This window comes from Polyodon spathula, chromosome 11 (genome assembly GCF_017654505.1).
Source record: "Polyodon spathula isolate WHYD16114869_AA chromosome 11, ASM1765450v1, whole genome shotgun sequence".
Lineage (NCBI taxonomy): Eukaryota > Metazoa > Chordata > Actinopteri > Acipenseriformes > Polyodontidae > Polyodon > Polyodon spathula.
Window position 1 is genome coordinate 39907640 of NC_054544.1, and position 24212 is coordinate 39931851.

The 24212-nt window shown below is 39.3% G+C and overlaps 1 protein-coding gene across 6 annotated transcripts in view; it reads right to left on the reverse strand.

Moving 5' to 3' along the window:
• Window positions 1-24212, reverse strand: part of LOC121322920 (activated CDC42 kinase 1-like) — a 98596-nt gene that overhangs the window by 3131 nt on the left and 71253 nt on the right. For 3 of the 6 annotated variants that reach the window (XM_041263530.1, XM_041263533.1, XM_041263527.1), the window contains 11 exons: window positions 22980-23050; window positions 17301-17528; window positions 16852-17004; window positions 16087-16364; window positions 14846-14972; window positions 14014-14160; window positions 12810-12904; window positions 11880-12074; window positions 6799-6890; window positions 5801-5845; window positions 1009-2456 (listed from right to left, as the gene is read on the reverse strand). In XM_041263530.1, the coding sequence (XP_041119464.1) occupies window positions 1009-2456; window positions 5801-5845; window positions 6799-6890; window positions 11880-12074; window positions 12810-12904; window positions 14014-14160; window positions 14846-14972; window positions 16087-16364; window positions 16852-17004; window positions 17301-17528; window positions 22980-23050 (2879 nt within the window). The remainder of the gene's footprint in view (window positions 1-1008; window positions 2457-5800; window positions 5846-6798; window positions 6891-11879; window positions 12075-12809; window positions 12905-14013; window positions 14161-14845; window positions 14973-16086; window positions 16365-16851; window positions 17005-17300; window positions 17529-22979; window positions 23051-24212) is intronic. The other 3 variants (XM_041263528.1, XM_041263532.1, XM_041263529.1) reach the window with 3 other exon arrangements.

A 24212-nucleotide genomic window follows, 5' to 3' on the forward strand; every position in this document is an offset into this window, starting at 1 on the left:
GATAACATAGGGTTATTGGCGTTCACCAAAAAAATGGTAACCTTTTCACTTCCTTTTTTGCTTAATTATTGTACATATTGTTACGATATCACAACAAAAGGAATACACTTTTTTTGGTGCATATGTATAGCTATTATGTACTATATATAGCCTTACAGTACAATAATACGACAAAAAATGAACTGAATATAATACCCGAAAATAATCTTAATTTTTTTTTTTTAAATAAAGTAGCCGGTGCAAGTATAGTATTAGGCAGGGGGATTGCGCTGACCGCCGGCTTATTTTGACCCCCTTGCATTCATTGTCAATATTTTTGCTTTGAAAATAACTGGTTATTTTTTTTAGCAATATTTTTTTTACGTTTTATCCTCTCGAAGTGCTTAACACAGAAAACCTGCCCCTTCAACTCTCTGATTGGTTAAATGTTGTGTTACGTCGTATCAAAGCTGTATGTGGTTCCAAGATTTTTTTTTTTCACCCAGCAATGCACAACTGATCTTGTCTGCTAGAAGTGCAAACAATTCTTATTGTTAAAGGCACAGTAGCATCTGCAGGACGGGCAGATTGGGTTTTTTCAGCCGGGTGGCGACAGCCACTTTGCCGGGTGGCCCGCCCAGCTGCAAATGCTTTGTGAGAACCCTGGTTCAATTATTTCATTTCAGCCCAATGTTATACAGTGCTTTCTGTTCACATTCTCCCTGTTACTACTTCAAAGAGTGTGTTAATTTGAGGCAAATCAGGCTCAGCAATGTACTGAGATCTCAGTCTTGGTTATCACAGGACTCCCATCACATTTTTGTTTTGTTCTTTTGTACGTAGTTTAAGATATGCACAACACTAATATTTCCGATAGTATATATATATATATATATATATATATATATATATATATATATATATATATATATATATATATATTAAACACCACAAGTATTTCTGAAAGAGACTTTACAGATGCATCATTATAAATTCACAAGCACTCTTATCACAGCTCTCAATACCTACCAATCTGATTTTGTCAGTAGGCCTGGCTCCCTCTGCCTTCCCAACAGACCCGTCAAAGGTGATCTTTTGAAGGCTGTATGTCGTCTTCATTGTGGTTTTGGTCCCCAGGTTGCTGTTGTTGGAGGAGAAGTTAGCTTTGAAGTCGGACTCCTGGACCATGGGTCGTACCGTCGCTGTGGCAGTGCTGCGTTTGGTGGAACCGTCTTCCGTGTTTTCGGTCTCCTTAAGAAACTTCTCGTACTTGTCCAGGTAGGGAGGCCTCTCTGGGAGGAGGTAGTAGTGTGTGTTGCTGACTTTTTTACCATCTTTGACAATTGGCAAGATGCATGGCCCCTTAGTGCAGTCCTTTCCCTGGGCTTGAATGACTTTGGGTGTGGCATATTTGGGGTCCGATGCAAAGCTCTGGGTGGTTGGCATTAGCTTGCCTGGGGAGGTGGAAAGGTAGGAGCCAAAGGATACTGTCGAGCAGAGGCTTGACCTTTGCTGGGGGGAGCCCACGTTCAGACTCAGGGGGCTTGGAGTTCTGGAATTGGGCTGTGATAAAGGGTCTCGTGGTGGGATCTGAGGGGGTTTATCATCCTCGCCTCCCGAAGCTGGAGACAGATCCCCGGACCAGCGGCCATAATCGTTCCATCTGATGGGCCGAGGTGGGATGGGTATCCGTGGCGGGATCTGTGGCTTCTCTTCAGAGAAAGACAAGACAATTTGCTTGCGGGGCTCCAGGTTTGTGGGGCTCGGGGAGGGTTGAGGTGAGACCACAGGAACGTTCAGTCTCTTCATGCACTCATGCTGGAGCTCCTCGAAGATCTCTGCAGACACTGAGAAGTTGGTCTGTCGGCTCTGCTTGCTGGGCAGGAAGAGGTTGTCCTCCAATTTGGGCTTTCCCCCTGTATCGGTCTCTTGGACATAGCCAAAGCTGTTCTCTCCCTTCTTAAGTTTTTGGAGATTCACTGTGCCACATTTTGATGACCCGTCCAACAGAACAGGCTCAGTGCTGTTTATGGAAGAGACCTCTATGTCCTCCTCATCCTGGGCTACATCGTCATAAACAGGAGGGGGAGGCAGGGGTTTGGAGTCCCAGTCAACCACAGGTGTAGGGTGCAAGGGTCGAGGAAGGACCCTGGTAGGACTCTGGGGTGGAGTTTTGTCAAGTATAGAGTCCACCTCCAAAGCTAATTTAGCCAGAGTTGGAATATGTATTTCCACCACTGGTGAGGGATTGGTTGGAGGAATCTCCTCTCCAAAGTCAATCAGAGACACCTCATTGGTTTGGGGACCTGCTGGCTTGCTCCCAAAACACTGCCGGTCAATTATCTTTGTGCCAGTGACCCACGCAGCTGGTTTGACCAGTTTGAGCCCCTTGGTTGGTCCTTGTTTTTTCAGGGAGAGTTTCTTTAAGCCTGTTTGCATGAAATCCTCCTCCTCAGTAACAGGGTCATAGCAGGGCTCTGTTATATCAGACACATGACAAGGTAGAAGGTAATCATTTAAGGTGAAAACATTTGGAATAGAGCTATGCAACCTGATAAGGTTTGTGCATTTAATGCGGTTAGAGAACAGGTCAGCTGTTAATCTATAGATTACACATTACAAGGTTTACACTTCAATCTTCTTGTAATGAAAAAAAAAAAAACTGTAGCAACAAAAAAAGACGATTCCTTTCAAGCTGTTCCTTTTGCAAATACTACAGAGCTAACTAACGCCAGTAAATTTTACCTAAAATATGTAGTCATAGTTTGTTAGATCTCACACATTCCTATATTCAGATATTTGGCAAAGTTTATTTTGATTTTTCAATTGCTCTACTGTATTTCCTGTTAATTTACTGTTATCATGTGTTTTACACACCTGGGGCCCGATCTTTGCACAATCCCCTCGTTAAATTTGTGCTTCGCAAAAAAATAGTGCTTTGGCACAAAATGAGAGATATTCCAAAATGGCACAAAGCATTGGAATATAGCAGTTTTTGAGCAATTCGCAAATCTTATTTGTGCCTCGCAAAACCGTCTGCGCATTCACTACCAATATACCAACTGCACACAACAGCCAAGTGAGAATGCAGAATGATGGACAGTCACCATTACAGTAATGGCATTACCCCGACAAGCTGCTATCATTGTTGTCGCCACAGTATGTATCGATATGACAGCAGACAAGACCACACAATATATCCTGCACACATACATACGGACCATTCAAATAAAAACAATTGGCTCCATAGCTAGGCGCCGAGTTTTCAAATGCCACTGTTTTATTGAACACGGACAGTATTGTATCACAAGGAAACACTATATAGGTTTCTTTAAAAGGCAAGCTGATTCAACACAGCTATATGTTTTTGAAGTAAAACAAAATAAAAAAAAAAAGGCTTTGGATACTGTTTTTTTTATTTTTTATTAAATGACTTTTTTAAAATATAAGTCGTGCTGTGACAAAGTCTACTGTGGTAGCGGACTCTCTGATTTGTAAACTGCATGATTTCATTACTAACAGTTGTAATTGTTTTAAATACTTGACTACTTTTGTGTATTTTGATTATTGTTTTAAATGTGATTTGCCTGTGTCATAATTGTATTTTATTGTGTATTTGTTCTTGTTGTCCAATTGACTTGCTGCTACCTGCTTGGCTAGGTCTCACTCGTAAAAGAGGTTTTAATCTCAATGTGACTACCTAGTTAAATAAGTATAATTTATATATATATATATATATATATATATATATATATATATATATATATATATATATATATATATATATATATATATATTTATATGCTGGTATGACTGTTGATCTACTAAAAAAATTTAAAAAATAGGAAGATATTGCATAGTCAGCAACCAGTTTGGGGTCATACAAATACTAATATATTTGGCAGTTTTTGCAAAGGCTCTGTTGGGCACACAAGCCGTCGTCTTATATATTATAGATTATAAAATGACGACTAGTGTGTCTAGAAAAAAACAAGTGTTTTTCAGAAGGGCTAGTATTCTGGTAGTACTGTCTTTACATGGCATGGCATAGCTATTCAAATTTCCCACTATTCGGAATACAACTGGAATCCTGATAGAACAGGACAACTGGAATAGGTGCCTGGCTAGCAATATGGGTGCAGTCAATTGCATCTACCACGCGCGGCAGGTGTGCAACCTCATAAAAACCCTGCATTATCTCCTCCCTGTTTGCTCTGGTACTGGGGAATTTAATACGTTCCTCAGCACATTGCAGCGACGCAGTTATGAACCGGTCGAGGTGCCAGGACATGGCTGACTGGGTGATCCCGACTATCACCTGCTACCTTCTGGAAGGTCCCGGTAGCCAGGATACACATACAGACAGACACTACCAATTGCTCAGACAAGGCATGACTGCGCAGGCTTGTTCTGGCCAGGTCATCATGCAGCATGAGACATGGATACCTGGTCACAACTTGCTCATTGCTGAGCTCCTCATATGTGTACCGAGGCCAGTACACAGTACTGTGCACGGAGTTAACGCAGTCCTTTTACAGTCCTTATTCTGCGTGTCACAAACCTGGTGTTGTGCTTGGCGCATACCTTCGAATATACCAGGATCACGCATATTGTCAACCACTCCCCCCATATTGCGTGATGCATACATCTTATTTCTGCACAGCGCAGAATGGATTGTGACGCGCAAAAGGACGTTTCGAATAGGCAACTTGGCACAATTTCGACACAACGGCCATTTGCGACGCGCATACCCCTCTGTGCGGTGCGCAAACCTTTCAAAGATCGGACCCCTGGTATGTTAAAACGTTGGATAACTGAATAACTTTGGTGCCACTGTACAATGCACATTAAAGCTTGGATTTTGCTCTCTGATTCAGCCTCTAAATGACTACTTATTTATCTTTAACACTTTGTAAAGACAGATTAAGTACCTGCCTTAACATCATCATAGACACATTGGCACAGGTTGTATTCAAATGCAAGTTTAAAATTCCCCTCAAAAATGGTAATCTTGAAATCCGTTGAAACTGTGAAACAGAGGGGGTGGCAGGAGCTTGCATTTTTTCAAATCCCTTGGTTCTCAAAACTGAGTCACAAGTAATAGATTTAGTAAGAGCTATTTCCTTTTTAAACAGTGATCCATTTGCTGTACCTAGTTACTGACAAGTAATGTTCAGTGTCAATATGATACTTTAATGCAACATTATAAAACAAATTGTGTTGTTCTAAACACCTTTTTAAAATTAGTTTAATAACACACAATTCATATAATGAAATCTGAACTAAAATCTCACCAGCCCAAAACAGAGTTTTTCATTATAAGCAAATGATATAGGCACTATTTCCAACTGAGCACACACATACACACAGAGTAGAACAAGAGCACTGCTAGAAATGAGTTCAGAATTTAAGGTAGTTAAACATCTAGAATAATTAGTTGCTAGTCTCTGTATGAGATTCCATTAGATTCTATCAAGGAACAAGTCTTGATGTGCCAAACGGCCGCCTCTTCTCCTGCATTACTACGTTCTTCTGATAGATAAAGTACTGGGAATGTTGTATAAGTGTGGTTATTTCACCAGAAAGTCAATATTTCAATACCACCAAAATAACAGTTTTTGTGAAATGCTGGCAGTCTGGCTCTGGGGTCGGGAGACATGTTAGCAGAGACAAGAATTGTGTTCACAGCAAACCAGGCATATCACACAGCACGGCAAGCTATCAGGAAAGAAGGTGCACGATATACCTTTGAAAAGTGGGGCTAGAATGAAACACAGAGGGCAGGAACAGTGCCTAAACCAGAGAGAATGGCCAGACTTACTCTTGCCTAGAATGGCTGGCTGAGGGGGACGTGGCGGGGGCTCCTCTGAAGCATGGTAGTAAGCAAAAAGACAACAATAGAAAGAACAAAGAATGAATGTGAAAAGAAGACGTTGACATGTTGACAGGTTATTATTTTGCAGATATAATTAAAAGAAATGAAAGAGGGAATCTGTCCATTAACTTAACAGGTATAACCTTAAAAGAAGTGACAACCATTGCGCCACTGGCCCACCTTTTCCTTCTATTGTAGGTTTTTTGAATGTGTTTAAAACTTCGGTTTGGAATATGCAGTTATCTGCAAGACAATACTGTTAAAATAAACATTTTTGCTACATCCTGGTTAATAATTACTTCACGTGCTGTACCTCAGTCTCACTACAACGGTCTAGCACAGGACGTCATTAGGTCTGCGATTTACTTGAAAATTCTCTATATCACAAATTATACTAACAAAACAAATCGATATTTAATAGAAGAAAAAGGAAGACCATTGAAAATGCTACTAATGCTCACTGACGGTGAGAAAATATTTTTTAAACTTTGGCAGCACTTTTTTTTAACAATAAATACCATATAGTCTAGCATTACAGGAGCGAATAATAGTGTTAGACACTTTTATAATTACTCAATTAGAAAACGAACGTTAGTCACCAGTTAAAATGCTACCTAACAATCATGGCCCATGTCTGTAAAGCTAGAACCAAGCAATGCTTGTTGTGACATAACTGCACAGGTTAGAAGACTTGTTAGCCAATGAGATCGAGCCCTCTTCCTTTGCCATTTTATAACAATAGTTTTGTTTCTATAGCACATCAATATAAGTAAAACTATATGCATATTTTTATCTTTGCTACAAAGCGCACATCCCTTGTACAATAAAAATTAAACATGCTTAGTTTAATATATAATTTTTGCGTTTTTTGGGCAGGTCAGACGTCACATTTTAAACTAAATTACATAAAAAAAAACACAACATGTTGACCAACTGTTGCTCACTTTTTGCCCTTCCTGGAAGCTGAGTTGGTCTGGCAGCATTTGTATCCATTCCCAGCACATCAGGTGGGTCCATAGGATTACCCAAGTACAGGCTGAAAGCAAAATGAAATAGCAATTTAAATGATTTCCATTAAATTAGTGTCCATGATTTCTGCAGGCTTGCAATGAAACACTCCCTGTGGGTCCAAATGCAGCATCACCTACATGGCTTGAACAAGATTCAAACCAGCTTGCATGACTCTGCACTCCATGTAGAGGGGTGCTTTTTACAAGGGTGGCCACTGGGAAACCTACCTTCATTGTTTTTACAGATAGTACATTTTTATATAGGTGTTCCTTTTTTTCCTTTCAGATTTCAAATCTTTTTGCAATTCTGGTCAGATTATCTAGTTACAGGAAACCGATTAGGAAAGTTGTTATACTGACGAGAGGAAACTTAAATGTCTGTAAAGCCTTGTTTTTACACTAGTGAGGTTGGGACAGCCTTTAAAACCACCGTTTTGGGGTCAGGCATTTCAGCAGGTCGGCTGCAACATTTGTGTATTGTGAACCGACAGCTGAAGTTGTTTTCAAGGAGGGAATTGTTTTATTTGTGTGTGTAACTCCATCCCCCTTTCTTTGTCAATGAGAAAGCAGAGCTTCTATTTATGTTTTTCTATCCGTTTCACTTTTTGCATGGACTGCCTATCTATCTACTGGAATAGGAAGTTGTGGCTTTACAGCTACTAAGTTACCACTGTGTACACACACGCTCATATATTAAGGAACCCGTTCATTTACTACTGATGCAGATTAACTGAGTGTAGCCACAGTTATTCATTTTATACCACTAAGACCCCTTTCACACTTGCAGTTTAGGCCAGCCCAGGGCCACCTTATCTCATGTGTGAACGCTCAAAAAATGAAAAGGTGGCCCTGGGCCGGGTGAAATTTAGACCAGCAGGCAATGCCGCCTCAGGGCTGGCCACCTGTATGTGTGAACCCAACGCAGGCCCCGGCCTTATCTCGTCAATGCGGTGACGTACCTCAAACCACTCCCCTACTAGGTCGAGTGTAGTAGATCAAACAAAGTCGGTTTTAAGTGGTAGCAACTGGAATGATGCAGAAATTAACCATTAGTGGTCCATTTATTCAGCGCTTGTCTGGCGCGCCAGGTGCAATTTATATATTTAACACACGCTGTTTATTTTACATGCGCTGTTTAAATTTTTTTTTTTCAGAGTGAAACAGGTTTAAAAGTCTCTGAATCTGTGCTGTATCTCCAGCCAAGCCCCACCCCTTGTTCGCTGTATTTTTCACATACCTCTTCATAGATGTGCCTACTGATAAAACCTCTCCTGATCACTCGTTTTATCGCCAAACTCCTCAATAATGCGATCCAAGTCTATCTACTTATGTAGATATTACTATAACATCTCATCTGGATGCAGAAGCAACTATCTCCTTTATGTCCGTGTTATCTCTGTGGTGCAAGGGGCTATCAGATACGCCTTTTTGAGTAGAGTTCAGAAAAAACCTGCAAATTACTGAGCAGCAGGCCAGAGATAAACCCACCACAGATCTTAGACTTTATGGAACCTACGGCAATCTCCAGCCCGGAAAATAGCAATGGGGAATGCACTGAATACACAGACACTTTTGACGATGATGATGCTGGGTCAGTCATGAATGGTAAGTATTTCTTCATCGTACAGCTTTCATTAAAACGATTAAAAAAAAAAAAATTATATATATATATATATATATATATATATATATATATATATATATATATATATATATATAGTGCCTATAGAAAGTCTCCACCCTCTTTCAAAATATTCACCTGTTGTTGCCTTATAGCCTGGAATTAAAATGCATTAAAATAGTTTTTTTCTACATTTACCTACACATCCTACCCCACAACTTCCAAGTGAAAAAATGTTCTACAAATTTGTAGAAAATTAATTGAAAACAAAAACTGAAATAGCTTGGTAGGAGAAGTGTCCACCCCCTTGTAAAAGCAATCCTAAATTAGCTCAGGTGTAACCAATCGCATTCAAAATCACACACCAAGTTAAGGGGCCTCCACCTGTGTATGGCACCACCAAGACCCTGCCTAGATCAGGCCAAGCAAGGAGACTGATCAGAAAGGCTACCAAGAGGCCAATGGCAACTTTGCAAGAGCTACAGGCTTTTATGGCCAAAACTGGTCAAAATGTGCATGTGACAACAATATCCCAAGCACTCCACAAATCTTGCCTGTATGGTAGGGTGGCAAGAAGGAAGCCATTACTCAAGAAAGTCCACAGTGAATCCTGTTTGAATTGGAGAAACCCAAACCCAACGCAGCGCATCACCCAAAGAACACCATCCTTACTGTGAAGCATGGTGGTAGCAGCAACATGTTATGGGGACTGCGGCACTTGTCAGGATAGATGGGAAAATGAACGAAGCAAAGTACAGAGAAGTCCTTGAGGAAAACCTGCTGCCCTCTGGAAGAAAGATGAAACTTGGACGGAACTTGACCTTTCAGCATGACAACGACCCAAAGCACAAAGCCAAAGCTACACTGGAGTAGTTAAGGATCAAAAAGGTAAATGTCCTTGAGTGGCCCAGTCAGAGCCCCAAACTAAATCCAATCGAAAATTTGTGGCATGACTTGAAGATTGCTGTCCATCAACGCTCCCCAAGGAATTTGACAGAGCTTGAACAGTTTTGTAAAGAAGAATGGTCAAATACTGCCAAATCTAGGTGTGCAACGTTGGTAGAGACCACCAAGAATTAACGCAGAGGGGTGGAGACTTGTCCAGTTATGATCTTTCAGTTTTGTATTTTTAATATATATATATATATATATATATATATATATATATATATATATATATATATATATATATTTTTTTTTCTCAATAAAAACTTTTTTCCCCTTAACAGTGTGGAGTATGGTGTGTAGATAAGTGGGAAAAAATCCTAATTTGAATATATGAAACTCTGAGGCACTGACACAACAAAATGTGAAAAAAGTTCAAGGGGGTGTAGACTTTCTATAGGCACTATATACAGTAGCTATCAAAAGTATTCACCCACCTTGAACTTTTCCACATTTTATTGTTTTACAACATGGAATCAAAATGGATTTAATTAGGAGTTTTTGCCACTGATGAACACAGAAAAAGTCTATAATGTCAAAGTGAAAAATAAAATCTACAAATTGTTATAAAATAATTGGAAATACAAAATAGAAAATAATTGATTGCATAGGTATTCACCCCCTTGAGTCAATATTTGGTAGAGACACCTTTGGCAGCAATTACAGCCATGAGTCTATTTGGATAAGTCTCTACCAGCTTTGCACATCTGGACACTGCAATTTTTGCCCATTCTTCTTTGGAAAATTGCTCAAGCTCCGTCAAGTTGGATAGGGACCTTTGGTGAACAGCAATTTTCAACTCTTTCCACATATTCTCAATTGGATTGAGGTCCGAGCTTTCACTGGGCCACTCCAGGACATTGACCTTTTTGTTTTTAAGCCACTCCAGTGTGGTTTTAGCTGTATGTTTGGGGTCATTGTCCTGCTGGAAGATGAATCTTCTCCCAAGTCCTAGGTCTCTTGCAGACTTCACCAGGTTTTCCTCCAGGATTTCTCTGTACTTTGCTGCATCCATTTTGCCCTCTATCTTCACAAGCTTTCCAGGCCCTGACACAGAGAAGCATCCCCATAGCATGATGCTGCCACCATCACCATACTTCACGGTAGGGATGGTGCTCTCAGGATGATGTGCGGTGTAATTATGTACTTCTAAAGGCAATCGGTTGCACCAGAGCTTATTTAGGTATGTCATAGCAAAGGGGGTGAATACTTATGCAATTTTCTGTTTTATATTTGTAATTAATTTAGAACAATTTGTAGATTTCATTTTTCACTTTGACTTTATGGACTTTTTTGTGTTGATCAGTGGCAAAAACACCTAATTAAATCCATTTTAATTCCATGTTGTAACACAATAAAATGTGGAAAAGTTCAAGGGGGGTGAATACCCTTGAGAGCCACTGTATACAGTGCCTATAGAAAGTCTACACCCCATGGCCATATTTACGTTTGCGAATTTCCCAGCTCACTCTATTATGCTAACTTCTGGGAATGCAGTGTTTACGTCACTGTTTACATTCCCGACAAGCACTTTGCTGCAATTTAGGCTACCTTTTGAGCCACGTATGTGAACGCACTTAGGCCCCCTAAAACCTCAACTGTTAACGGAAATTTGAGGCGGCCCAAGGCCAGCTCAGTAAGTGTGAACGGGGTCATACTCAGCGTCTTCAGCACTAATACAATATATCTAACGGGAGTGAAATTATTAGGAAATCAAACATATAAACTATGAAAACAAAAATAGCACAAGCACGTTTAAATAAAATGCTGTTCTTTAGAGCGTATGACTAAATCTCATACTAACAATTACAAAGTTACAGAATCATGCATCTTATAAAATCAGATTACAATTGACTCTGCCGTATACCTGCTGTTGCACTGAAATATAATGTATTGTCTCCCTCTAGTGGTGCTGGCATGTCACGTGTAAAACAGGACAATGTGCAACTGGACATGGGTCTATTTGAGCATCTGTAGTAATGCAGTAGATTCTAATGCATGACTTTTTAATGAGAAAGTAGCTTCAAATTAACATTTTCAACTACAGTTTTTTGGTTTTTACTGCAAACATTCAAGAGCTGCTCTTCACGTCTAGTTGACCATCATAGACACATGAAATGTACATTAGACCATCAAAAGTGTCATTATATTAATAAGCAGCAACACTAGCTAGTGCACAGCAGTGCACTGCCAGCAAAACACAAGGAAACTTGATCCAAAGTGGCTAATCTAGATGGCACAGGCTCTTACTTTCTTTAAAGCTATCCATGTTAAATATGTCTATGGCAGGGAACTCAAACTGAAGAGCAGCTCCTGTGCTCAGGTGAAATAATTTGAAGACAGACAGTTAACACTATTTGAGAAATTGTAATACAAAAGAAATGTGCATGTAATTACTCTTAAAGTAGCCCTATACATTCATATGTGTACAGTATATACAGTTTCATACTCATCGATCTTGTCTGGAAACCCCCAGCAGCGCTGAGGGTTCGTGTCCCCATGCCCTGTGTGGATGAAGCTGTTTTTAAGGGGCCGGCTGATGTCTTGGGCTGACAGTCCTGCCACGGATGTCACAGTGTTTCTGGGGAACTGGCCCACCTTCAGGGTGCGCTTGTTCTGGCCCCTCCACCAGTAATTTTCAGCCCTGGTTACAATGGTAAAAATAAAGAAAGAAATAAATTAGTATCAATAAACCAGGATATGGGTAGTCAGAAAATGTATTTAAAAGTCTGCAGTTTTGAGTGGCATTGTCTTTATTATTTAGTTCACCATTTAATTTCTCTGTTGTCTAGATAAATATAACAGACTTCCACCAGGCTATTAGACAAAGTTGTCTTTAGGGGCAGGATTGACTACATGTGAGAAAATCATGCTTCTGGTACCAAAACTATGTTGTTTAGATGTTCTAAGTCACAATTACAGAGTGGTTCTGACCCCATGCTCAGAAATGACAGTACATGTCCTCTAAACAGAACATGAATGCCAACGTCAAATATGAAACTATGGAATTTAACCACCACTTCATTGAAAGTAACTCACATATACAGGTTTAGTAAAGATGACTGCAATGGTTAGGACCCAGTGTGCCTTTAAAGAACAGGGTGGTCTTCAAGTCAAGTTCAAGAATTTACTGTATAGAACATTCCCACCTGCATCATGAAACCAGTCAGTACATGTCAGCTTGTTTCAATAAGTCACAATAGATTGGTCTTCCTCCGGTTCCATCTGCAGTCTACAATTCAATCAAGTGGCTTTTATGATAGGATAAGGATCAAATATTGTACTGGGGCTGGCAGGAAGGGGGCACATTTCCAAATGGCTTTGTCTCAGGTGTATTGCTGTAACTTACTGAAAAACCTTTTGTCCTGAGAATACCTACCTGCCTTCAATGATTGTAATGACATCGTTCATCTGAATAAGCAGTTTGTCCGGTTCCTCAAAATCCTGCAGCGCCAGCATGTCTGTTGGCATAGTCTGGAGATAATAAATAAACAGACTTTGGTAGGAATTTAAACAAATTACTTCACCTCAGCTGTAGCAAAAAGTTACTTTAAAGCAGACAAAGCATACACAAAGAACAGGTGGTTAGCCGGGGGGGTATTTAAAGCCTGCATACTTTCTAGAAATTGTTTTTTTTTTCCCCCTATTTAATCATTCAGTCCTAAATTCTGAGGTCAAGTATGGATAATCTATTTTTTACATACTGTAAAATTGCGCTAACATGTGCATGTGTGTGCTAATGCACAAGACACGTGCATGTGTTTGTATGTGGGAAGAAACAAACAAAAGTGGAAGAGAAATAAATAAAAGCAAAAACATATTTGAACTAAATTTACAAAGATTTATTACTGTTACCACCACAAGTTACTATGCTGTTGTATTAAAAGGTAATGTGTGAGTGACAGCCCCCATGTCTTTCATTTTCACATACTGGATCTTTAGCTAGAGGGATGTTAAACATAGGCACATGAGGCAATATAAAACCAAAATAGTAACTGCAAAAAATCATCACAAAAAATAGAATATACCCAAGCCTCAGAAAATCAGTGCTTTACTCAGTAACGGTAATACATATTAGGCAAGATTAATGAGAAATATTTAGTTTGGTCAACGTCCTTAAAGGAGAAATTGCGAGATTTAGAAATCTACCACCTGTTTACAGTGTGTGCTGACTTGTTGCTGTTGGTGCTTTACCAATAGCAGTTTAATGTTTTGATCTGAAAAGGTTAGAATTACAATGGGTATTACACATGCTTATTTTGTAATAATGAAACAGTGCTAAGTATAGGTGTACTCCTTTTCTCTAAATATATGTTGTTCTGGTTCACCAACATACAGACAGTGCTGTAATATTACCATTTCTTCTTAATCCAATCATTTGACCAGGTTCCATAATGGCTAGTTTGATTTAACAATGTTAAGTCCACTGCAGTGAGCCTTTGGTGTCATATTTGTTCATCTGCACAGGTTACCTGTTATTTACAAGCTGTTGGAAACTTGTACAATCATTATAGGAACTACTGTTTATTTTTAAATAAATAAAATATTTATTCCCTCTATTCTTTTTGACCCTTGACCCTCACCTCCACTAAAAACTCTCGGAGTGCTACAAAGGTAGGGCGGTCGTCCGGTTTCTGTGCCCAACACTGTAGCATCACGTTGTAGATATCCTGGGGGCAGTCCTCGGGTTTGGAGAGCCTCTCTCCCTCCTTGTCAATCTTATGGAGAATCTGTAAAGGGTCAAAACAGTGTCAATGCTTTACTTTATTTATGATATCCAGATCACAGATGGAGGTTGCCAGTAGTCTTAACACCACCTGGCTTGACTATTTTTTTGTTTGGTTTGTAACATGCATATCCCTTGTCAAGGATATGAACACATTACTATTGTCATTACCGTAAAAAAAGTAAATGATCTCCAGTCAAAATATGTGCAATCTTATTCTAGACACATACCAACAACAACTTGGAAACACCCATATCATGTTTAATCACAAGCTACAGCTAAAACAGTGGGGCACGTTCACCACATGAAATAGGGAAACGCTTGACAGTTTCAACCATCAACTTGCTACAGCCAGCTGACATTTCTTTCTACCACATAGTTTGTAACAGATGGAAATTATGTCACATTAAGATTAGTGTAACTGTTAATTTATTCTTAGGTAACTATAAATATTAAACAAATACATGATGTCATATGGCAACAACACACTTCAAGGCATGCATTGTACTGAGACATAAAGGTAAGTGCTGTTGAGAAGGCTGACAGTAAGTTTAATAATGTGCTGAGGATATGTAGAACTTTTTTTTTTATTATTATTATTTGCACTAACTAAACTTCACCCATGCACTTCACTTTAATTTGTCAAGAGTAAGGAGCAGCAGACTCAGGCTTCATGCACACACTGGTACCTGGCTGCCATTGAGTCCTAGCCAGGGCTCCTGTCCATATGTACACATCTCCCAGAGTGTCACACCAAACATCCAGGTGTCACTCGCATGTGAAAAAGTGCGGGTCTTTAGGCTCTCCGGGGCACACCTGCAAAACAAACCATGAAAGATGTGCTAACTAGGAATTAAATCACTTTATTAGCTCTAGCATTATTATATTCCACATGTCAAGGTTAGTAAATTCCACACACTCAACCATTGCACAAGATGAGCCTATTTTTCATTTTAATTCACTCTCAAAGAATACATAAACTAGAAAAAGCCAAGAGAGAGAAAATACTACGTCTCTTAAAAGATTTGGGAGTGGTTTATCTGATGGTTAATATGAACTCAAACATAAGACTTTGGTCAGCTGATGTGGTGGGTTACACTTACTCTTTTGTATCCAGTGCTGCCATCTTCTGGTTGTTCCTAATATACATTATACTTTATTTAAAGTATGCACAGAAATGCTGTATTCCAGGGCAAGCCAAATTTTCATTTAGAGAGATCTCTAAATATTTAAAGATATCTTTATCATTTCTAGATATCTCCAAATATTTGGAGATATCTTCAAAATACCTTCAAGTATTTAATCTCTAAATCATTTTAAGATATCTATCTAGATATCTAAATTGAACTTTAAATGAGATCTATAAAATGCATTTTGAGATATCTTTAAATCATTTACAAATATCTTCAAATGAACAGGAAGCCATTTCAGGATATCTCAAAATAACTTCCTGTGAAACTGCTCTATGCTTTGAATGGACTTCCTGTCCATTTAGCGATATCTCTAAATGATTTAGAAATATCTCTAAATGAACAGGTAGTCATTTAGAGATATCTTAAAATGACTTAGAGACATCTTTAAAACCCTCATTTTAAGATATCTCTAAATGCTAGTTTGGCGTACCATGCTAGCAACATCCACATGGATTCCATAGCATTTAAAGATATCTGTAAATCAATTTGAGATATCATTATTTCATTTTTAGATATCTCTAATTGATTTACAGGTATCTTAAAATGAATTTTAGATATCTTAAACTGCACAATTAAAGATATCTGTAATTCAATTTGAGATATCTCGAAATGATTTAGAGATATCTTCAAATATTTCAAGATATCTTAAAATGCAATTTGAGATATCTCTAAATGATAATTTGGCTTGCCATAGTATTCACTTTGCCTGGGTTCAGCAGATTTAATACTTAGCTTACCATGCAAAGGGGACCTTGCGGTGTTCCTGCATGACGTAGTGATCATCATTCTTGGGCAGTGCCCTCATGAGTCCGAAGTCACCTATCTTTACCAGTTCATTAGAGGCTAGAAGGATATTCCTGGCAGCCAAATCTCGGTGGATGAACCTTTTTGACTCCAGGTAGGCCATGCCGTTGGCGATCTGGATGGCATACTGGCAAAGCGTTGATATTAAGAAATGTCCCTGGTTCTTTCTCAAACGGTCCAGCATTGAGCCCAAAGGTGCCAGTTCAGTTACCTGGTAAACAAGCACAATACAGTAAAATACTATGTTAGTAACAGCCAGTTGTTAATACAAAATTAGAACTAACAGAATCAGGAAATTATAGATCACGTGACCAGCATCTCCTGTATGTCCAAATATAAAAATCGGATTTCTCATTTCATCCCCAGATTCTGATGAGTGTGACATATCGAAACAGGAGATAATAACTAAATATTGCACAATACTTAAAAGCACGGTCCTTGAAACAAACAGTATTATTGTATTTCTTCACATATTCCTCTTGACCAGGTTTGAATAAAAGCTGCTTACTAAAATAATAGACAACTAACTCTTTCAGCACTAAATACGTTTACAGAGACTGCCTGTACAGGTGCAGATGCAGCAGCAATCCAACATATACATGACATTCCAAGCATAGAACATTTCAAATATAGTGCCCAAAGAGCAAAAGCATACAGTGTAGTGAGCATGTGTATTTTTGAAATGCATTTCCTCTTACCATTTTCATGGGGTGTGTGAGAACCACACCACACAGCCGGATCAGGTTCTGGTGGTCGAGGGAGTGCATGGCATTCACTTCCTGGATGAAGTCATCCAATGTGTCTGGCTGGTTGAGGACATCAGTTTTCAAGCATTTTACAGCAACATTCATCTAATAATAGAGCAATGAACAACACAGCCAAATAACATCAAGTGAAACGGGCACTTGTTTAACACAGAAATATTTACATGTATTTACACAATATACTTTGTACAGTTTATTTGTGCATTTTTACTAATATGGAATAATCTTTTGCAAACAAAAAGTAATATAGTAATTATAGAAAAAGCACATTATAAAAAAAAATATTAAGGATACTACATGTTCTTTTCTCCTTGTGATCGCTTATAAATGTTCATCACAATTTTTACCACCATTTTCTCTTGGGTAAAGGCAGAGCCACTTACCACGTTCCCCGTGGGCGTGAACCACTCTCCACGCTTAACGACCCCGAAGGAGCCGTCTCCCAGCTTCTCGAATAGCACCAAGTCCTTCTCGCTGATCAGGCAGGTGAGAGCCTGCTGACTGTCCTGGGGTGGCGGGGTGCACACCTTGCGGAAGGTAGTGGCTGGCTGAGGCTGGAACTCTGAGTCAGGCCGCTTCCCGCTGAACACCTGAGGAGCGCGAGACAGAGGCTGCAGCTGAGAGTAATTCCATGTGCCTCGCCAAAAGCAGGTGCTTGCCATAGCTGTGGTAGGGAAGCCTACTATCTTTACTATCCTTATTAAACTTATTTGTTTTGCTTTGTAATCAAATATGCTTTCATACAGCCCCCAATGACACTGTCTTAGGTGTGATAACCAAGGAATTGACCAAAGACTGTAGTGTGATCGCTGGTAGTCCAATATTTTCTGCATGTGGGATGAATACTGTGACAGAACAGACGATGGCCAGGCAGGAAGTCACCCACAATGAACTGTATATTTAGTTTAACAAATAAAACACAACTAAACAGTCAGGAACAAAGACAATAAATAAATATTGCTAACCTCTGGAGTGGACCAGTAATCCTCTCTGGCTTCTTTTATATACTCCTAGTGGATTCCTTAAATCAATCAACACACTAGTTGCAACATTATCTAATAGCTGGCATGAAGGGAACCTGGGAGCTCATTTTTACTCCAGATTGAGGAAACGCTCCCATGTGACCGAGCACACCTCACCTCATTGATATTATGAACGTTTAGTGTTATTTAATGGGCTAAGCCAACCATTGGTATGTAAAATGATTAATTTAAGAATGTCATGGTTTACTAAATTGTAATTTGTGAGGACACTCCCTCAAGTGGTTTTGCTTCGTCAAAATCATTGATAAATTGTGATATCTCTTGTGATATAACTTACCATACAGACATCTGACCATCAATAAGTCTTGAATAGACTTGACCAGTGTAATGTACTTTTTCATGGAATGGCCATTTTGTATTTTATTTCTATAAATAGGTCCGTTATTCCTTTTGAAATATATTTTAGCGGTGTAGTTTAATTGAAAATAAAACAGTATTACAAGGAGAGGCAGTATACACAATATTCTGTTCAATGTAAGTGCTTTGCTTGAACAACAGGAAAGGCTCTGAACTCTAAAACCTCAGCAATAATCAGATTGCAATTACAAGTGCTAATAAGATGAATCACTGTTACAAAATGAATAGTATCTGTATTTCAGATGTTTCTTTGTAAAAGGTGCCCTGTCTGTAAGAAAGCGTAAAGATCCATGTACTGAACAGTCTGCAGGGTGAGGTGATGCAGTCCCACAAGATGGAGGTGCTAAGGTGCCGGCTGACTGGAACCAGAAGCAAATACACAAACCACTAGGCGACACTGCCATTGACCCACTTGGCTTGATTAAAAAGGGGATGCCCCCTCTAAGCATTATCTGAATGCCACTTAAAGTGTTGCTATTTCAAATTATCTCTAATGGCTACACTAATCAGTCTTTTGTGAGACAGTCTGTCTTCAAATACTATTGCTTCAACATACAGTATTGCAAAATGCACTGAATAATTAACAACAGCGTTTATGCCTACATCTACAATTACCATTAAAAGCATTCCAGAAATGTTCCAAACTGGTTATATATATATACTGATAGGATCATTTTCAAGGAATCATGTGTCCCAGCAGCTAAAACAGCTTTACTGCAAACATACTGGATTGTCAGCAAGGTGCAGCACTTTCCAAGTAAAAGGTCACTGTGGCAGGAAGCAAGGAGTCCCAGAACTACACAGCAGGTCCCACAGTACAGAGCGCTCAAAGCACATCTATTTTTAAAGAAGAGGCACTGAAGGATGCAGCAGTGGCGATAACACAAGACCAGCCTCTTGCTAGGTGTGAGAAACAAAATACGTGCAGTCCGAGCCTTGAACCGTGAAGTGCATTCTGATAAAGATGCAGTGTGGCTCCCCCAGCTGAAGGCCGCAGTCTGCTGGTTCAGTTTGAAGTTGAAGTACAAGAGCGGGTGCAGATTACACTGTCCCAGACCCTTGCCAGCAATGGAAACAAACACATGTAATTTTAGAAGCCTATCAATCGTCTCACTTCCTGTTTGTCTGTCCCGCTGCCAGTCATGGCAGATGCTGCAATTAGAAGCCTTTCACAGAATTCACCTTCGGCCAAAAATAATAAAGCCTGAGAGTGCAAAGGGTTATATTACTACAAACCCAAGGAATGAAAAAGAGCGCACAGGGAGCAGCAGAATATGTTAAAACCAAACGGCATATTCTTTGGTATTTCTCTTGCCTTCTATTTTTTATGTTATTAAAATGTTGTCCACTAAACTCTACCCAAATCATCTTTAGAGATTCCAGGGAAGCAGATTTAACCAAAATTGCTTAATGAAACTATAATTACAAGGAGATTACTGCTGCTGGTGAAACATTCCTAAGCAAAAGGAAGGCTGCCATTAATCATTCGAGATACTTTGGCTTGCAAAAGTATTCAGACCCCTGACCAATTCTCTCATATTACCGAATTACAAATGGTAAATTGAAATTTCGTTCTGTTTGATATTTTATTTTTAAACACTATGAAACTCAGAATCAATTATTGCAAGGTGACATTGGTTTTATGTTGGGAAATTAAAAAAAAAAAAAAAACTGAAATATCTTGTTTGCATAAGTATTCAACCCCTGTGCTGTGGAAGCTCCCAGTTTGCACCGATGAAAGAAATTGCCCTATCGAGGACACAATTACCTTACCATTGGCCTCCACCTGTGAACCATTAAAGTTGCTGTCACATTTTCTGGATAAAAACCCCACTGTTGAAGGATCATTGGTAAGGCTGTGAATCTGAAAGAAAATGAAGACCAAAGAGCATTCTACAGAAGTTAGAGATAAAGTAATACAAATGCATAGATTAGGGAAAAGGGTACAAAATAATATCCAAGTGTTTGGATATCCCAGTGAGCACAGTTGGATCAATAATCAGGAAGTGGAAGCTGCATCACACAACCCAGGCACTGCCAAGAAAAGGCCGTTCCTCAAAACTCAGTGCTCAAACAAGAAGGAGACTTGTGAGAGAAGCCACAGAGAGGCCAACAATCACTTTGAAGGAGCTACAGAGTTCAGTGGCTGGGAGTGGAGTAATGGTGCACCAGTCAACCATATCAAGAGCTCTGCATAAAACTGGCCTGTATGGGAGGGTGACAAGAAAGTACTCAAAAAGTACCATCTGAAAGCACGTCTGGAGTTTGCCAGAAAGCATGAGAGTGACCCAGCTGTGATGTGGGAAAAGGTTTTGTGGTCAGATGAGACCAAGATAGAGCTTTTTGGCCAAAATTCAAAGCGCTATGTGTGGCGCAAACCTAACACTGCCCATGCCTCAAGACACACCATCCCTACAGTGAAGTATGGTGGTGGCAGCATCATGCTGTGGGGATGCTTCTCATCAGCAGGGACTGGTCATCTTGTTACAATTGAAGGAAGAATGGATGGAGCAAAATACAGGAAAATACTGCAACAGAATCTGCTTCAGTCCGCTAAAAAACTGAAGCTTGGGAGGAAATTCACCTTTCAGCAGGACAATGATCCCAAGCACAAGGCCAAAGCAACATTGGAGTGGCTCAAGAACAAAAAGGTGAATGTTCTACAGTGGCCCAGTCAAAGTCCTGATCTCAATCCCATTGAGAATCTGTGGCACTATTTGAAAATTGCGGTCTGCAAGCGTCGTCCAACCAACCTGAACAACCTGGAGCAAATCTGCCAAGAAGAATGGGCCAAAATCACTCCGACACTGTGTATAAAGCTGGTACATACTTACCCCAAAAGATTTAAAGCTGTTATTGCAGCGAAAGGTGGCTCTACCAAATATTAATGTGTGGGGGTTGAATACTTATGCAAGCAAGATATTTCAGTTTTTTATTTTTCTTAAAAATATTTCCCAACATAAAACCAATGTCACCTTACAAATAATTGATTATGAATTTAAGTGTTTTAAAAAAAAATATCGAACAGAAAGAAATTTCAATGTACCATTTGTAATTTAGTAATATGAGAGAATTGGTCAGGGGTCTGAATACTTTTGCAAGGCACTGTATCTCTCTAAAATGACACCTTTTACTGCACGCAGTTAATGCTCGGTACAGTGCTCCCTCACTATAAGGCTCACGATTATAACACACCTTGGATATAACACTCCTATGGCAGGTCCTCCAATTCCCTATACTAGTGATTCATGAAATATTTCTACAGTAAATACAGTACCAGTGTTGTTCAAACTGTAAACAACTTCTCAGTCTAACTTCCGGTTCTGTTTCTCCCTTTCGATACCGTATCTGAACTGAAGAAAAGCTGCGCTGGCACTTTATAACAGAGACATCTTATTCAGTGTTTTATAACTAAATAAATATCTGGCTTATTATGTGGTTATCTTTCCTAATGTATTTACTTTTTTCCTGCGAGAGGAGCTGCAGTTTTCACCGGGAGATAAGGAGCTTCGGCTTCGGCAGCCGAACCTGGGGCAATCCATTCCCTTCTCCCCTCGCCCGACCTGTTCTCCTTCTCGCACTTGGCTTGCTTGTCTGTCGTTTCGAACTGAACTCCCAACCGCCTGTTATAATGCTCTTCGCTCATTACAGTGTTACAGTTACAGACCCACGTTACAGTGAGGGAGCACTGTATTCTATGTCAGTAATATAAATCCCCCTCCATGGCTTTCAATTCAAATTAGTCCTATCAATTTGATGGCCACGATATATATCAACAGTGTAACAGAACAGTAAAGAATAAAAATTAGCAATCTGGATGTTTAACCACAATTTCACGAGCAATTCTCCACATTAATGCAAACATATAAGTGTGACATACATGATGAACAGACATACAAACAATCCCCTATATCCTTAGAACTTGACATACTCAATAAATTAAGCTAATAATCTTACTAACAAGTTTCATGACAATTCGATAAGCGGTTCTATATAAGCAATAATGTACATACAGCATGTTTGGCCAACTACACTCCCCCTCACAGAGGATACCATCTCTGGAGGGGTGTAACAATGTACACTCTTGCTAAACTGTTAGATATGCCAGCTTCTGAAAAGAGAAAATAGTAAGTAGGATGTGTGAGCGAAGAGAGCCAGACTTTTTTTTTTTATGGCCGGTGGCTGCCAGCCCTAGAAATTAAATGGTTCTTAGGCTCTGGCAAGACAATGACCTCATTTTTGCTGTTCAGTCTATCATTTGGGTAATTCTAAACACACAGCATTTAGAAATGTAAATCGCCCACCCACCCACCCCAATAAAAATAATTGTATCACTGATTTACATATTTATTTATTTATAATATTAATTATTAAGAGATTATTATATTTATTCTGGATTTAAATATTAGTAATGAAGAGTGTTTTAGGATCTCGTAAGTGCAATTAACCTGACTTATAAGTTATTCAACCTCAAGACTTTTTAAAATAACGGTTTTATGTTGGAACCTCACGAAAGATTTGTTACAAATGTTTTTTTTTATTTACATTTTTACTACTCTGCAACAAAACTGTTGGCAACTAAAGTTACATGGGCACTAGGGTTAGCGTTAAGGTTAGGGCATGTTATGTTCTTTTCCAGAAAGACTATAAACTAATAAGTACCTTGCTCATCCAGGATTTGCGTTTGCACAGTGCTCTCCTTCTTTTGACTGCCTCCCACAGCCGCCTCTGCCCTAAAGATAGATAAACATATACATAAATAAATCCTTGTCACAAAGACGGCTGCAGTGGCTGACCAGAAACAGCAACCAACACAAAATAAATGGAGAGGTGGAGTTTGGTGAAGCTGAGCGATTGTTATTACTCAGCATTTAATAATTAAACAAGCAGAAAATAAAAGGTTGCAAGACAAACAAAACACAGGACACGGCACTGTAGCCAAAATAAAGAGATGAAACAAAACGGACTAACACTTAAACAAACAGTGGACTAACAGACAAACAAACACGGTGAGTCAACACAATTATTTACTTTAGTTTTTACTTTCTCTTCTCCACACCTGTTCTCCTCTCCACACCTGTTCTCCACTCACCGAACACACAACCCAGAGTGAGTGAAAACATGCTGCTTTTATGCAGCTGTACCGAGACTCGATTGCTAATCAATCATTCAATTGGAGTCGCGGTACAACTGCACGTGAATGTTACTACATTTTACCTGCACGTGAAGTGCTGTGCAATCCTCATGCCTAAATACAAATATACAGTTTAAACCACTCGTGTTACACAGACCCATTTATATCCCGTGTACCAATGACTATACACCAACATTTAACACACTATACGTAACATACAACACAACACAAATAGCCCAGGGGTGGGGCACTTTGCCCCAATCCTGTGTACATAAATGCGTACCTTCAAATCTGTCAATTTCTGCATGTACAAATCATAATGTTGAACAAGTTTGCAAGAAAATAATACAAAAAATATACTAAATACTGCCAACCTTCAGCTCTCCTTTAATCCTGTTGGTGGTTTCCCCCAACAGGGCCATTTTCAGTACAGACGAGGGGGTATATGGATTCTGTCTGTCTACATACCACATTTACTGTACTGCGACTCACAATGATTATGTATTATTCATTTATAGATGTTTGTCTATTTTTCATTTCTTTTTCTAATGCAGCAATGAAGTTACTGACTTCCAATATCAATCACAAAGCAGTTTGCATGGGCAGTCACTCTTTTTTCTATTAAAGCTTCTGCAGCAGAACAACTGTTTTATGTGATTTCAAGGTTCTCTCCATTTCTTCCTATCTGTGCTGTATAGATCCACGTACAGTACACTGCTTGTTCATTCTATAAGATTTCGACAGAATTTGATTATCATTTA